Consider the following 16,763-nt stretch of genomic DNA (forward strand, 5'->3'; position numbering starts at 1 on the left):
ATTTGTGTAAATAAAAGCGAGACTGAATGAGAATTTCATTACCGATTTATTCGGAGAACAGAGTTACTGACGGCCGATCGATTTTTCGAGCGGTGAATTGAATGTTGATTTAAATTCTTCCTTCTTCCGTGACGTTGAACTGGGTCACCTGTAAATCGCCCTGTACATCGAGTCCATTAAAATACATTCACTTTAATATATGCTGTTCGAACGTCGGGATGTTTGTTGTCTTTATGGAAATCGTTTCGTTAGCGATCACGTGTTTAGACGACGTTCCGTTCTCGTAGATAGGCTTTGGATGACGACTGGTGGCTCAAAGTTACTTACTATCAACGGTACGGGAATTTGAAACTCGTAAATCAGCACAGAAATAATGAGACGCACGTATTCATATTAGGACCAGGTTATTCAAGATAAGGACAAAGGAGAAAGCGCCCGAGGCCTTACTTAAAATCACATGAAGCCACCCTATTCTAAATTAGGTTCCATTCATCAGTTCCATACACAGGCAGAAAATATCTGCTTTAAACTCACCCCAATCTGCCCCTCCACAGACTACGTCTTCATTAACTGCGTACCACTGACAATAGCTATTGACTGTACCCTAATACTATTTATAGCAAGAAATTGGAAAATATCATGTGACTCGACGTCGTATAACTAATGAATAGGAACTTTATACTTAAGGGGACTAGGCAGTCAGATCGCTCGAAAGTCAAGTATTTTTGGCGAATTAATTACAAGGAGATGAATACAAATTGTGACTAGTACTTTTGGGTAATGTTTGTTAATACTATAAACAGTAAAAATAAAATTATCTGAATAATATAAAGTTTTTTCTGGAGCCGTTGCTATTTTGCAGTGATTCTGGCCGTAAGAAATTGAATTGTGAAATATTCTCAGAAATTGATACTTTACCCTGATCCCCATTCTGCCCTGAACCTGTTGAAAAAGAAAATAAATAAAAATTATAAAAATGGCCGCTGTAAAACGGCAAATTTTAAAGAAACTTGATTTATCGCCAGGGAAAGGAGCCATTTAATTTTTTTTTGTCAAAACAGAAGTTTTCAAAGACTTACGCGTAGGTTCAGGTCGTAACTAGACATGTTCCACATATGCTGAATTTTTTTCAAATCGACATGTACCTCCGTTTTTTCACAATCACTGCAAAACGAAGAGGAAATATGATTCCGAGACAAACGCGTTTAAAGTTTCGAAACAGGAATTAGTCTACCTGCGTGCTTAATTTTGCGAATTTTAACATAAACCAAACGGCATTTTACTCGGGAAGGGTGGTACTTTCGAAGGGACAACAAAAACAAAATCGAGTTTCTGACTGTCTAGTCCTCTTAAAGGATCTAAGTAGGTACGAAGTAAGAAAATCAAGGTTCCCTTCTAGCACGAGGTCCGCGATAAATCGCACGACAGTTACCCCAGAACTTCACGTCCACAAACCAGCCCTCTCCAAACTCTGCTTCGTTTGTAATCAAATCTAGCAGATAGCAATTGTATTCTACGAAATGGCGCGGTGGATCGGGTAAAATAGTGTCCTCTGTCCCCAGATTTCTGTCCAACAAATTCGAGGAAAGTTATACACCGACGATCGAGGACTTCCACCGGAAGCTCTACAGGATTAGGGGCGAGGTCCATCAGCTTGATCTTCTGGACACCAGCGGGAACCATCCGTTTCCCGCGATGCGACGATTATCCTTCCTAACTGGTAAGTCCGTCAGCTTACGTCCGCAGAAACAATTGCGGCAGGCACGCTTCGGCGATTTAAGGGAGGAAAAAAGAAGTGGAAGAAATTCTACGTCTTGGTTTAGAATTTTAGTAGGGCGGTGGGAAAGAAGTTGCTTTGATGATAATACGAACGTGAAGATGTGATACGGGAAGACAGGATTAAGGGGGTATTCTAGTCTAGACACTCGTTTTTGAAGGTGATATTTGGAAATTATTTCTGGAAAACCTATCGAGCCTACAGGGCAGGGGTTTTGCACACATATTTAGTAGTGTTTGAACTATCACCACAAATTTTTGGAATACATTATATTGAAATTTGACAAGTTACGCGCCAAAGCGTAGGTCATGTCATCAAAAACCGACCCCATCGGGCGCACGAATTGCGGCCGTCCTAGTCATCTGAAACGAAAGTATCAAAGATTTTTTTAAACTACATGAGTGTAGTTATCGCCCGAACTAGATGTAACCAAGTCCGGACATTGTTACCGAAATCGCAGCTGTTTAAAAATTTATATTTGATTTTTTCAACTTTTCTTCAGCTAAAACAAGGTGTGGGGGAGGTTGTATCGAAACTATTGATATAATTCTAGTTCGGGCTATAGGTACACATTCACTTTGAATGTGTGTAAAATTTTAGCTCAATCGGTCCAGTAGTTTTTGAGAAAAATGTGCGCCCGATTTAAAAAAATTGTTTCGAGGAAAACGCGTTTAAAGTTTTTCATGCAAGTTACGATAGATAACGATTAATTTCTGTAACTTATCCCTAATCTGCTATACCAGGACCATAGAGGAAAGCTCCCTCAGCTTAAAAAAAATCATGTTGGGCAGCTCTCTCTTCTCTGCTGGCAGTCATAGCCTCTTTAGATACAAGGGTCGAGGGAACGATTACGTGCCACGCTGCGGCCTTAAGCCCCTATAACTCTGGGAGTTCTACGCATTTCACCTTAACATCTATGGACATATTTTCGAAACTATTAGAAAATCAAAAAAAAATCGAATTTTTGGGTAGAATACCCGCTTAAGGAAGGTTCACACGTATTAGTGAAGGCAGTGCCAATGGTCTCTTTGTTACTCCAGTATACACGTACTCTCTCATCACTCAGCGTACATCCCTCTCAGTTACTGGCACTGAAACAGAGAGACCATTGCCACTCACGTCACTGAACCGCCACGCAGCTGGCACGTGTGCGTAGACCTTGAGTCAACGCGAGCAAATGTGTCTCGAAATCTCCTGCGACGTTTACAAATTCGAGTCGCTTAACGCGCGACGTCGTCGAGCTCCTATGGGGATCTTATTCCTCGAGACAGGAGCTACGGTGTCGCGAGAGGGTCGTGCAATAACCGTCGAACGGGGAACATAAGCAAATGGCTTTCACCCCGCGCAAAGACGAGGCTTGCAGGTGCACAGAGGGTTGGCCATTTTCGCCGACTGCAGCTTCGGCTCGCGGGATTACGCCTGACGTATCCACGACGAAGGGTGAAGTATCGCGAACTGTGGACCAGAAGACTGGAGGTAAAAAGGGAGTGCAGGAATTCCTTGGAGGAAGAAATGTCAAATAGGATGGAGCAGTGAAAATCACTCGGAATTATTTAAGGGAGGTCGAAAGCCTCGGAAAATAGGTGACTTTTACGATTTTTTTACCAGAAGAGGTTATCACATATTCTTAAAAATGTTTTTGGCTTTTATTAATACGCTCGTTACGGTAGAAAGGAATTTTGATTCGTGTTTTCAGACTTCGTGCATTTTCTAGGTAGAAACAAATCTTTGTTGCTTCTTTGCTTCATTTGTTTAGAATCTAAACATGTTCGCTGTATCCCCTAGCTCGATTAACAAGTTTTGCTGGAAAGTAAGAAAGTGGCGTCGGTTTGAAAAAAAAGTGTGACAAAACACCCAAAAGGATGTTTTCTTGGGTGTTGCATGAGTAAAATCTCGGTTATTTCTCGATAAAAGTTGTTAATTTAGCTAGGAGCTATAGTGACATTTATACAGATTAATAATCTTTTGGAATTTTTTTGTTTTGGATAAGCCTGAGCTGGGAAATTATCTACGCCGTGAACACATCTCTTTTTTAAGTGCTATATTGACACTATAAAAAACAATTAAAACAAATTTCAAAAATTCTTTTTAATTTTTTTTTGTGTAATATAAGAGTAGCTTAATAAATACGAAACGGATTTATTTCATTATACGTTGTATTTACTCAGAAAAAAATCTTTACAAATAGCTTAATTTTTTGGCCGATCAAAGTAGAATGACAACTTAAGGGGTTATACCTAGGCAGGCGGCCGAAAAGAGGCGAATGTTTGTGAATTTTTTTTGAAAAAGCGGAAGCATATATTTTTACAGAACTTTTTTCACTTCAAAGAGCAACATTTAGAGAACATTTGGTAATTTTTTCGTAGAAAAATATTTGTGTTTATAATAAAGTAACCACCGACATCCAGGAAGCCTTTTTAAAAATTTGGTCTTGCGGTGACCACTGCCATTCGAAACCAGATTATCAAAAATCAAAGAATAAAAAAGATTTCGTTACTATATTAATGTATCCTCTGATTCACAGAGGTAATTTCCGAAATATTAATTTAAAACAAAATGGCGGCTATTTAAATTTGAAATCCTGATATTTTCGTGCTAAAATCACGCGAAAGAAATCACGATTTCAGTATTAATTAGCCGGCATTTTGTTTTAAATTAATATTTCGGAGATTCCCTCTGCGAATCAGAGGATAAATTAATATACTAACGAAATCTTTTTTGTTTCTTCATTTCTGCAAAACTAATTTTTTAAAAAGGCTTCTTGTATATCGGTGGTTACTTTATTATAAACGTGAATATTTTTCCACGAAAAAATTACCAAGCGTTCTCTAAATGTAACTCTTTTAACTGAAAAAAAGTTGCGTAAAAATATATGCTTCCACTTTTCCAAAAAAAATTCACAAACATTCGCCTCTTTTCCCGACTAGGTATAACCCCTTAAGCACGGTTCACAAACATTGCGCTGCGTGACACCGCAAAACCAGTGATAGTAATATTTCTCAAGCGCAGTAATCGTGGAACACATCCCCACGGTCCATTTGCTCCCCTAAATTTGCCAGGACATTTAGAAATTTCCAGGAAATTTGTTCGCCGCGAAAAATTCGTAATTCCATTAGAGCGGGTGCGATCGTAGCGCGCTGATCCTGTTCGGAATCATGGGCCGCGCTTCATCGACGTGACGCCAATTTTCTACGTAGCGTCGTCGGCGTACGAGGAGTGGAGGGGTCTCGTGAACCACGTCTTCGACGAGTAAACACGTCTCTGCACCGTGGTCCGCGCGGTATCACCTCTTCGATCCTGTCTGCCCTCACCCCCTCGCAGCCGACACCTCCTTCCACAACTTGTTGAGTATCCTTTCTCCGATCCCGCTGCGCCCTCCCCCAAGCTTTCGGCCACGCTCGATCGACCCCTGATGTATGCGCGCCGAAATATGTACACGTTGCTCGTAAACTCCAGCCCCGCTGAACAGTACATCATCATCGGTAGGGGGGAAGGTTAGTAGTTCTCGAGTGGATTCCTTTCAGCGCGCGCCAGCCGTACGAAAATCCACGGGCAACACCGACTCCCGCCCGTCCTCCACCGTACTCGGGGGCGCACTTATCGATGCACGCCACGCTCTCGCCGATTCCCCGCAATTTTGCGAAACGCGCAGAGTCAATATTTGCGGCCGGCTTCCCGCGGCAGATATGCGACGAGCGGAGCGGCTCGAAGAGGGGTGGCGCGCGAGCGGTCGAAATTGACGGAAAAGGGCCACCTGTCTTTCCACCGTGCTGCCGCGGAGATCGCGGTAAATGCGAGCGTTTCGGGCGCGGAATTAATGACGCCACTTAGCCGCGAGCGGTTAAATCGGCTTCATATATTCTCAGCCGTTCCCCTTTTCTATTTCCTGCTGCGCAAGGAATGCTCTACATCGAGGCTCATAGCGGAATCACCGAGCCATTACTCGTGCCTCGGTGTTCGATGTCGTTCGGCATTCGAAGGGAATCTGTGCAAGGTTACTGTAATACGAGCAGTCGGAGTTACACCGCTGTTTCCCTACTATTTTTAGACCGCCATGCTCCTCCAAGCCCCTACATAGCTGTGCAAGAATCCCCGCTTACGTCAGCGGCAATAAAGTAATTTCTAGGCCTTCGTGATGGCCTCCATTCGTCGAAGTATACGCCGCGACACGTAACGATGCAGATTCGATAGTACAGGTGTTTTCAGTTATCACGATTCCCTCCCCCATTGCCAATGCAAATTGCTGCTTGGTCCGCGCCGGCTCGGGGCACGCGATATCGGGGAAAAAATCGTTAGGGACCCCCGCAGATGGATCCGCGATCGTGGCCGTCTCGCTTTCCACCCGCGGAAAAGTGCATTTGCATCACGCATGTCGCACGTGACGAGGGCACCTACGTCCTCGCCGGGCGGTCTGGTGTGCGTGCGCGTATTGATCATTCGGTTTTGAACCACACGCACGCGTCACGTGCCCCTACGTGCACCGTACGGCCGCCACGTGAACCTCCACGCGCATCACTTCCACGAATTATTGAATTGTCGTGCACCGCAGCGGAAAAACGAGAAACGCCGGCCAGCCCGCGGCGAAGCTGTCCCCGAAATTCACCCGATTACGCCTGTCGCGCGGAAGCCATGCCAGATTTCGGGCCCACCCCATGTAACGTTCACGGTTTTCCTTTGACCGCGATCTTTTGTCTTTGTAATTGCCGAGAATCGCGCGAGAAATCGCGTGGGAAAGCGCTGGGATCGGGGACGATTCCTTTGAGAAAAAGAATACAATAGTGCAAGTAAATTGGCAGATTTTTATTTTTATTTGTACCGTTGGAATTGCGTTCTTTTAAGGTAAATGCACCACTAGTTGACCATGTATCAGTAGTTGACCAATTTTAAGAAAAATCAGTTGAAAAATACAGTTTTTAGCAGTAGCAGTTTCATTTTCAAGAATTCTCAACTTCAAAAGCAGTTACTGAATTTTGAAAAATAACTTTTTTACAAAATCCTTCTTGTTACATTATTTAGACAGCTTAAAGGTTATCTTTAGGCATCGACTTTCAGTATTTAATGACAGAGAAAGTAGTTGCTATTGTTTACGTGGAGGATTTCTCTTAACTGGTCAACTACTGGTACCTTTACCTTGAATCGTTATTTTAATATATAAAGTAGAAAGTGTTTGTGTGTTTGTCTAGCTAATCCAGATGAATGTGACTATATTCACAAAGAAAAAATTATTTTCATAAAATCAGAATCTAAATTTCGAGCGAGGCCGAGTGGTAAAGCTAGTTGCATATAGAGATGCTCGTGTATTTACACTAGCGGACGAAAAAGTTACCACTTTTTCGATTTGTTCTATTTTAGCATACATTTGGGACTGTGGACTGTTTAATATGCAGATTATGATGGAGAATTTAAAGCTGTATAAAACCCAGTTAAAGTTGAGTTTATTTAACGAACAAACAAAAGTGTTATATGACATTGAACGGGGTAACACAATTTTGGATCCGACAAAGAAGTTACCACGTTTAGTAACTTTTTAGGTTGTCCTAAAAGCAAAAGGGTGCCCCCACAAAATATTAGACTTTCTTTTATTAATGTTCAAAAGTGGTAACGTTTTGTTGGCTTTAAAAGTATTCTGTTTGTTAGTTAAATAAATTCAACTTTATTTGTTTTTTATAGAGCTTTTAATTCTCTTTCAGAGTGTGTATATTAGACACATACTGCAGTTTTAAATTGATATTGAAAAGTAATAGAAGTAGGGTGGTTGGAAAAAGTGTTAACTTTTTTTGTCCGCTACTTTACATAGTATATCGATGAGTTCGCGTGCGTTAATGTGTTTGTAGATCTTTTGTGCTGCGTCTACTTGAATCTTGTTGACCCACAAATCCATAACTGTTATTCCTCAAGTGATCTAAGTAATTCGCAGAACTTTCAGTTAAGAAAACATTCGTTAAACGTCACGAAGCTCTCTCTCAATTAAATTATTTATCAGAATTCAAGTAGCCTTCTCCTTCTCCCATCTCTGTTACCAAGCACTAAACACGCAAACACTACAATTCGCTTTCAAAGAGTCATCGAAAGAATCCGGAGTTGTCGTTGTGCACCTGAAAACACAACCCCCACCCCCTCCGAACGCCCGCATTGTCACTGATTAATGAACACGTTGCAGCGGGTCGTTTATCTCCCAGTAAAATATCACTCAAGAAGCCGAGCGCCTTGTTTCGCGCTGAATTTGCGTAATTATTGCGCGCGACTAATTACAGGCATCAACGTTCGCGGGGCGTGCGATAAATAACAACGCTGAGCAAACACGCGAACGGCCGTGCAGTTTGTCCCTCGATTCGCGCGCGGATTAAAGCGTATCGCCCGGCGCCGATGTTTTCCAACCCTGGAATACCTCTGGAAAATTGTGGAATCTGTGGCAGCGTCGGTAATCACCCATGAAAATCAGGGGATTACAGCGGAACCCTCGCTGCCAGCCAGATAACACTATTTCGCGTATCGAAGTGGATCGAGCCTCGCAGCAACTTCTCAACTTCCCTCCTCGGTTCTACGAGCGGTGAAGATCAGCAGCTTCAGCTCCGGGAACGCGAAACTTGTATAAAACTCCTGCTGCTAGGGTATTTACCGTGTAACGACCCTATTCCCGCTACACCGGCGCGGGTTGAAAAATTCGCCGGGGTCCACATACTAACGAGTGAAACTTGTAAGCCCGCGGAATCCCTGGGGACTTCGAAGTACATGAATCCTAAGTGTGCTCCCAGCTCTGCGTACTTCGACCGTGCAACTTTGGCGGAGTCCACGCTGTTCATTTGCAACCCGGGTCGTTAAAAACGATCGTTGTCCGGAGAGACAAGGAAGACATTGGTAGGAAGGGCCTGGAATAACCATAATACATATCCTCGTTACCCAGGCAACATAAATTCTAGGACCCGAAGGCCCGCAGGACCTGCGCCACTCCCAAGGAGAGGTTTTTAGGTGCCCACTTCCGACTGCTTTGAGAGGTCCGCACAGCGCGAGTACCACTATATTCGGACGTTGTTATCTAAAAAATGGCTGGAGGCACGAGAAAGTTGTATACACAGTAATTGTAGAAAATTGAATGGTCTTTTAATATCGTTTGAAGGAAATTTCGAGATTTCGACAGGGTTCGATATTTTTGAGAAATTCTTCAAATCTAAACCACTGGTGAACTTTAAATTTTAAGGCCTGCTCGGTACCGTTTTCTGTTGTCCCATTGCAAGAAACTTTTTCAGGGATTATTCTTTTATGAAATGGAACCATGGGTGGAGAGCAGAAGGAATCGGATGTTGAAGAATAAGGGCCGATATTTTATTACCTATTTAAAAAGGATCGTATGTCATTTGCCTTCCAACGCTTGGGAGACCCAAGTGACTCCCTTCATCCCCCAGCATTAGTTTTAATATAAAAATCTCTGCAGTAAAACCTCCACATAGCACCACACTGAATACCTATCTATCTATCGCGCAGCAGTCTGTTTTAATTCTGACTGCAAAAGCCGTATCTTACAATAAACTCTTCTCGCGAATTTCACTCGAGAGTCGGTGGATTGATACGTGACAACGAACCTAGCCACGTGTCCCGCGTGGAAGGAAGTTCCCGGTCTCTTAGCTTCGAAACGTGGAGACTCGAGGTGAAATTTCCTGCCAGGGGACCAGGACGACCCGCGTCCGCAGCACACTCTTCGTAATTTCAATTAACGGTATACATTGGAGGCGGGCAACGGTGGCGAGACTATTCGCAGCATCTTGCAATAAACCGTCGGGCCGTAAACCGTGGACGGTGCGAGGACAGTGGTTCCAGCTGCGAAGCGGGACGAACCAATATGGAGAACGCCACGAGGCTCTAACGACCTGCGAAACGACCCTGGGCAACACTGCCCCTGGCCAGCTTGGCACTCACTCCTCGTTCCGCAGGCCGTTCTCCAGGCTGGGGCGCGAGGTGGCCGTAAGGATGCACGCGACGCTCTGTGAATAGGGGGAAGCAGCTCGATTCGATAAAGTGACACTGCCGCACAACCGCTGGCAATAATGTCCTCTTGCCAATCCCGCTGAATGGTTCTCTAGATATCGCCGCGACGGAGGGCGAAGGGAAAGTTATCGGAAGCTTGCAGGAATGGGGCGATATAACTTGCGATCGGGACACGCGTGAAATATCGTTGCGGGCACCGTGTATATCTCCACGGCCTGGCGATGCGAGCAGCGGAAGTTGGACGGTGTTAGAAAGACCACCACTACTTATAGACGGGATCTTCGCTTCTGTCGACAAGGATGGGCCGTCTTCAATGGCGTTAAGCGGACTAGGTAGTCGAAAAATCGATTTTTTTATTGTATTTTCCGAAAGTACTATCTTTTCTCAATAAAATGCCGCTTGGTTTATAGGAAAATTCGCAAAATTGTAGATTTGACAGCTAAAAACGTCAAGTGGGAACATATAGCGTCGCCTTTGCCCAGAAACTTTAAATGCGTTTTTCTGGAATATTTTTTTCTCTTCATTTTTTCCTGATTGCGAGCGAATTGAGGTTCAAATCGACTTGGAAAAATTTACAGGATGTGTAGAACATGTGCCATTTCGACGCAAACCTCTGATATGGTCCGTAAAAATTCGAGACTTTCATAAAAAAAATTAAGAAGTCACCGGATTTTATTATGAAAATCTCGAATTTTTACGGACCATATCAGAGGTTTGCGTCGAAATGACACATGTTCTACGCATCCTGTTATTTTTTCCAAGTCGATTTCAACCTCAATTCGCTCGCAATCAGGAAAAAATGAAGAGAAAAAAATATTCGAGGAAAACGCATTTAAAGTTTTTGGGCAAAGGCGACGCTATAGGTTGCCGCTTGACGTTTTTAGCTGTCAAATCTACAATTTTGCGAATTTTACTATAAATCAAGCATCATTATATTGAGAAAAGATAGTACTTTCGGAAAATGCAATAAAAAATCGATTTTTCGACTGCCTAGTCCCCTTAACCCAAAGAGGGGTGAAAACCCCCAACTTAGCCACAGCTTTGACTAAAAGCTTATATCTGTTGCTCAATGTAGGAGAATAATGAGAATATTAAGAACTTAAAATAATGTTCCTTGTTAAATAGTTGTGTCGGTGTTGTTTTATGAAAATATGTTTGATGAGGATGGACCAGAACCTCCGCCAACCACTCAATTTCACACCTACACTCTCTCCACACCTTGGTATCAGAAGTGGCAAGAAGAAGATTTGTATCGCAGGACTAGTTGCAGTGAAATCGACAATCGCTGATGTGGAAGTTGTTAGAGGAAGTTTTCGAACTTGTAGTGTATGTAACGTGTGTGTGTGTGTTTTTTTTTTAAAAATATGGAAGAATGTTTGCAAGGTGTGGTGGGAGTGTAGGTGTGAAATTGAGTGGTTGGTGGAGGTTCTGGGGGAAAGGTGAAATTTGTGAGGAAGCTTGGGTTGTAAATCTGTATTTCGAGAGGTACCTACACTCAGATTTTGTAGGTTGTAAGGGAAGGGAAGGAAATTGGTGTTTGCTGAGGTTAATGTGTTTAATCTTCGTAGTTTTAGGTGCTCGGATAATTTATGTATGGAGGTGCAAACGATATAGCGAAAGTTTAAGAAAATTTCAGACGAAGGTCTTCTTCTCCCTTCACTTCATAATCTTAATATATTAAATGACTATCTTTTAGCTTAAAATATATACCGTACCTACAAGGAATATATTGCAAAAATGTAGCTCACGACCTCCAGCAAAATAAGTTGAATGCGAATCATTTTATCAATCATACTTTTAGGAAAATTCTACGTAGGTACTACGTAAATTTCAGAGTGCTGCAATAAATATTCCCAGTACCGTAGGTTGGTTAGTCTGATAAGCATCTGCGGCCCCAAAATCCTCATCGAAAAAGAAACTTAAAATTCAGAAGAACGCGAGCACGAAACGCGAAAGCACAAGTACGTGTCACTTACGAAGGCTCCAGGGAGAAGAGAAAAAAATCGAACTACCCCAGCCAGTCGACATACATATTTCTTCCCCCTAAATCTAATATTCTGAATGGCTGTAGTCTATATAAGGTATTCGTTCTTCGTATGAATTTTAATAATAAACCACGAATAGGGGAGCAGACGGAAAACTGGATTATTAAAAAAGAAGGAGGCCACGAGTCTATGGGAAGAAAAAAGAATGTCGATAATAAATGCACTGTGAAATTGTTGTTTGAAGGTTCAATAAGTGGTGGTATCAGTAATTGACCCTCTCTCAGTTTATTACCGCGCCGCGAGTGGCGGTAACCATAAAATAGGTACTTTATATCAGCAACTTTGTTTCCGTCTAAATTTGTACCTCGATGTATTACACACACAGCGGCCACAGTGGCCAACGAATTTCAACCCTTTCTGCTCCAACTTATTCACCAGTCGATCGATCGGAGTTACTTTTTGGTCCGCGCTGCGCTTATTAAATATAGAACTTTGAATTTCCACATCAGTGCTTCATTTAATAACGTCCAAACGGCGGACAGTTCGGGCGACCGCACAGAAGCCGGTGCCTGGGCCCATTTGGGCCCATAATTCCTATCCAATTACATACACGTTAGAGCTGCTCTTTAATGCAGCAATTCACCCTTTATATTTTTAGTATTTGCTGTATTTATTGCAGTAACTCGTCTTCTATATTTCTAAAGCTTTTTATAATATCTAATACCTAAAGTAACCTGTCCGGTGAATAAACTGGTATGTAATACAAAAAATTAACTCCTATCACGCTGTGTTCACGTTAAAACTTACACCGAAAACAACGATAAAAAAAACAATGATTACCAAAATAACGATTTGTGAATACTAATTTTAACAGACATGCAGCTTAAGTGTTCAATTCACTAAACAGGTCACCCGACTAGGGAGAGTGGGGTAATATTTCAATACCTCCGAAAAATCTTATTTTCCTTCGTTGCCAAATATTTATCTCAGCAAAGTCTTTGATTTTGTTATAGTCCGACGTCTACTTAAGACTCCTAGTGAAGTCCCACTTCTTTTATCCCTTCAGATGTTTTGTTATCACGCTAGGTCCTAAATAGGTGACTATTTGGGACGAAGATCAAAATCAAAGGTCAAAAATAGATGCACCTACACCATATAATATATGTATTATTAATAATTATATTCCAACAATTTCATCATAAAAAGGGGCGTTTTTCATACTGGAAAAGAACCAGCCACATAATAGGCTATTAATGAGTAACCGCGATAAATACTTTTAATATGCAAATATGTTAAAACGTGCGCGTAGATCTTGCAGGCTCGCTAACTGGGACATTTGCCTTACTATGAGAAATGTTAGGTAATAATGCGAGTGGTTGGCGGAAAGCTGGTCAGCCGACAAAACAATCCTGGGACAACACAGAGCGGATTCATACCGTCGAAATATCCCCTGGAACGAGGGAGCGCTTTGTGATGGACCTGGTTTTTCCCTAGGAGAAGAATTTGATCCAGGCCAGTTATACGCGCGGTACATGCCTCGCGAGCCATCGTCCCTCGGACGCTGCACGATGCGAATATTCGCGGAGCGACGCACGAGCACGCCCGCTATGCAAAATAGGGGAAAAAAGCGGCGGGCCGGTTATTAAGTTGGCTGAGTCCCTTTACCCAGCATCAAGATTACGCCGTGCACGAGAAGCCGTTATTAAAGCCGGCTTCGAGGCCATGATCCGAAACTTTGTAGGCGACCGATAACGGATAACCGAGGGGGTTGCAGGGTTACCCCGCCGGCCAGCAATGCGCGTTAATCGCTGAATATGTACGTACGTCCGCACGCGACAACGTCACACTAGCAGACTTTATGATGTACGAATACAGTGTCCCTACGGATGATTAATTTCCCATTCGGAAAGCAGGTGTTTGGTATTAACGTGGCGTGCCAAGCTTTCACCCAACTGGGGGATAAGGATTCTTAAATTACCTGCTGTCGGATCTGATCGGGCAAAGTTCGTGGTACGGAAAAGGATACCTACTTTTGTACATAGGTAGGGGAGGGTGGGGTAAGACGGAACGCTTAACTTTGGAGGGTGATAACTTAAAATCGGGAGGAGGAAAAGACACGAGACTTCAACAGGAGTCTTCAGTGGACCTTAGACTATAAGAAAATCAAAGCCATTGTTAAGGAAAATCTTTGGGAACGACGGAAAATGAAATTTACCGGAGGTATTGAAATCTTCCCCTCGCTCAAGTAGGGTAAAGCGGAATACCCACTTGAAGCCCATGCAAACGTACAAAATCTTTATTTTTACGATTTAAAATGTATTCGTTTATGTTAAAAACTGTAAATATATGTTTTAGGTATAACTGTTACAAATAAAATATAACCAAAATATATGTTATACATATTGGAAAAAATATTTTACTAGATAACATGAAAATTACGGAAAATAATCAAATATGAATATAATATCGTAAAAGAAGGATAGATTAATACAGTTTGTTTATTATTTTATGAACAAAAATTGCATACAAATGTATCATCTTCCTTTTCAGCACTGATGCAGGCCTCGTGGGCCCACCCTTTACATGCAGTCATTTAGTAAACATTTAATATTTACACTTCATCGCGAGGTAAAGAACTTTTTATATACGTGAAAATGTAGCGCAAGGACTATAGAATCCAACGATGTACTTGCCGTTATTAATTTTCCAAATCCAAGTACCGAAAAGTGGTCGAAAGTCCAACGCAATATTGAAACGTCGATACCGGAAAATTTTCCAACTCTCTTAATGGAAAAATAACGCGTGCAGGGGTCTATGGTCTATCGCAAAATGCTACGAGGACCCTTTGGTTCCATGTCACGCGATACCAACTCATTCGCAGCTCTTATCTAACAGAAACATTGCTGTTCCGTTTTACCCACCCGTTCCGTTTTACCCCACCTTCCCCTACTCGACTCACCCTACGAATGAATTACTTTCCCCTTTCCTTTCAGCCGGATAAGTTTATCGGGGGTTCGTTCCTCGAAATTGCCTGGAATTTCTAAATAATAAGTTCGACAAGCAGCCCCAAGAATTCCTACTTCGGCGACTATCCACCCCGAGCACTGTTCGCGCCGGGAACCAATGCAGCTCGACTTTAACGCCCGCCGACTGGAAGGCCGTTATGAGTTCGACGATTCCGCGAGAGGGTGGATGAATACTAAGGGGCGGATTTGCATGGAGGGGCACAACAGCCCGCGAATTCGGGCCAGGGAGATTCCGAGGGGCTGCCGTGCGGAGCAACGTGACCGAGAAACTGTTCGCGCGAGGAGCGTATAATGCGAACGATCGCGCCCGAAGACGGCGACCCGAATTCAAAGACAATGAAGGTCTAGACGTCTCTCGGCGCGAGAAAAGGGGATTCCTTTCGATTCAGGGACAGGGGCTTCGCGGCACACAATGGCTGGCATATATTCCGCGGACGAGACAATGGCCGACCATGCTGATGGTCCCCGGCGGAACAAAATATCCTCCCGCGGAAAGTACGTGGTCGTAAAAGCGATTGGTGGTAAGAGGATCCTTCTCCGGGGACGAGCCAAAGGGATCCCATTCGAAGAGGAGCGGCGAAGTCCCACGCGCTAATTATTTTACCCTTTACCTTCGACGTGTCCTCTGTCCGCGCCTGATGGAACAATTCCGCGCAACTGATCGTCCCGGTCGCAATTAATCGCGATAAGATTCCGTTGTAATTAATTGGAGAGCACGGTGTTTCGTTAAACGGATTTCTTTCGGCCCGCGGCCTCTCTGTTCCGCTCCGCCTCCCTTTCATCTGTAAAAGAATTACATTCCGTGCCGTTAATCCCCGTCCAATTCACTCAGACACCGTTAGAGTTATCTCTTACGTAAAAATCTCGCGGAAAATCGAGGAGTCTCCCGGGCGCAAGAAGTTGTTGACTTCTAGCGAGCGCTTCTTCTCGAGCTCGTCCTAACATCTTTGCACGCTTTGCTTATTTTTCGACCCGCGCTGAAGTTTCTCGGTTTTTAGCCGGCTCTCCAAGCGTGTCACGTGATGTTTGCCTCGCGATGGGACATACTGGATCTCGGGATTCTTCTTCTGCTTTCGTTTTGCAGCTATCGAGGGGAACGCTATCCTTGCTAGACATGCAGGCTCCGCTGGGAACTTCGGTACTTGTTTTGTGAAAAAGGAAGATGGGTTTTAGGTGACTCGGTGGTTTCTTGAAAGATATCAACCTCAAGCTTAGTTATTCATTTCTCAGTAGAATTTTTATTATTAGCTGCACTCTATTCCTCTTGATATACCTACGTTCTCTCAGTTTACTTCCTTCAGACATACTGTTCGTTCTTTCAGCACCTAATGGTTTCCTTAAGACTTCCTCAATCTTTCTTTTCTAACTGGATTATTGTCTCATTTGTTATCTACCCCTACCTTTCTACCTTATTTATTATCATAAACGTCTCATTGGGTTAGGTTGGGTGTTAGAAACACTTTTTAATGAAGTTATCGGAAATGCCTAAGAAATCGTACATTGCGTTGAAGTGATCAAAATCTTTTAAGTGCTTTGAGCCTCTAAAGGTCTCAAACCGAACTTGCCCCAAACCCAAATATCTCTATAAAAAAACGAGTTTCTTCAGAACCCTCTTCCAAAAACTCAGTCCAAGTAACTACTTAAGGAGGTATCGGACGTACAGTATTAGACAAAAGTATATGAAATTTGAAATACTTGAATATCTACGTCTTACGTATAGTAAATCTAGATGTAAGGAATTCGAACGACAGTTGGAGTCTTATTCTTGCTCCTAGAAAGGTATTCTTCACTTTTCCAATGCTTTTTCAAGCATTATTTTCTATGGTTTTGACAGTGAAAATGCCCTGAATTTACAATTTCCGCAAGTTATAATTTATTTCTTTAAAACGGTGTAGGGTAAACCATCCAGTAATTGAGCGCATGCCAGTGAATGACCATTAGGCAAAGAAATGTCAAATATAAATTTAAACATTATTATATTACGCGTATTAA

The 16,763-nt window shown here is 42.8% G+C and overlaps 1 protein-coding gene across 1 annotated transcript in view; it reads left to right on the forward strand.

Annotated features, from left to right (window-relative positions):
• The window catches only part of LOC143371227 (dexamethasone-induced Ras-related protein 1), a 79,962-nt gene that overhangs the window by 48,990 nt on the left and 14,209 nt on the right, over positions 1-16,763 (forward strand). The window contains exon 3 of the mRNA XM_076816184.1: positions 1,563-1,720. Within this exon, the coding sequence (XP_076672299.1) occupies positions 1,563-1,720 (158 nt within the window). The remainder of the gene's footprint in view (positions 1-1,562; positions 1,721-16,763) is intronic.

This window comes from Andrena cerasifolii, chromosome 1, assembly GCF_050908995.1.
Source record: "Andrena cerasifolii isolate SP2316 chromosome 1, iyAndCera1_principal, whole genome shotgun sequence".
Taxonomy (NCBI): Eukaryota; Metazoa; Arthropoda; class Insecta; order Hymenoptera; family Andrenidae; genus Andrena; species Andrena cerasifolii.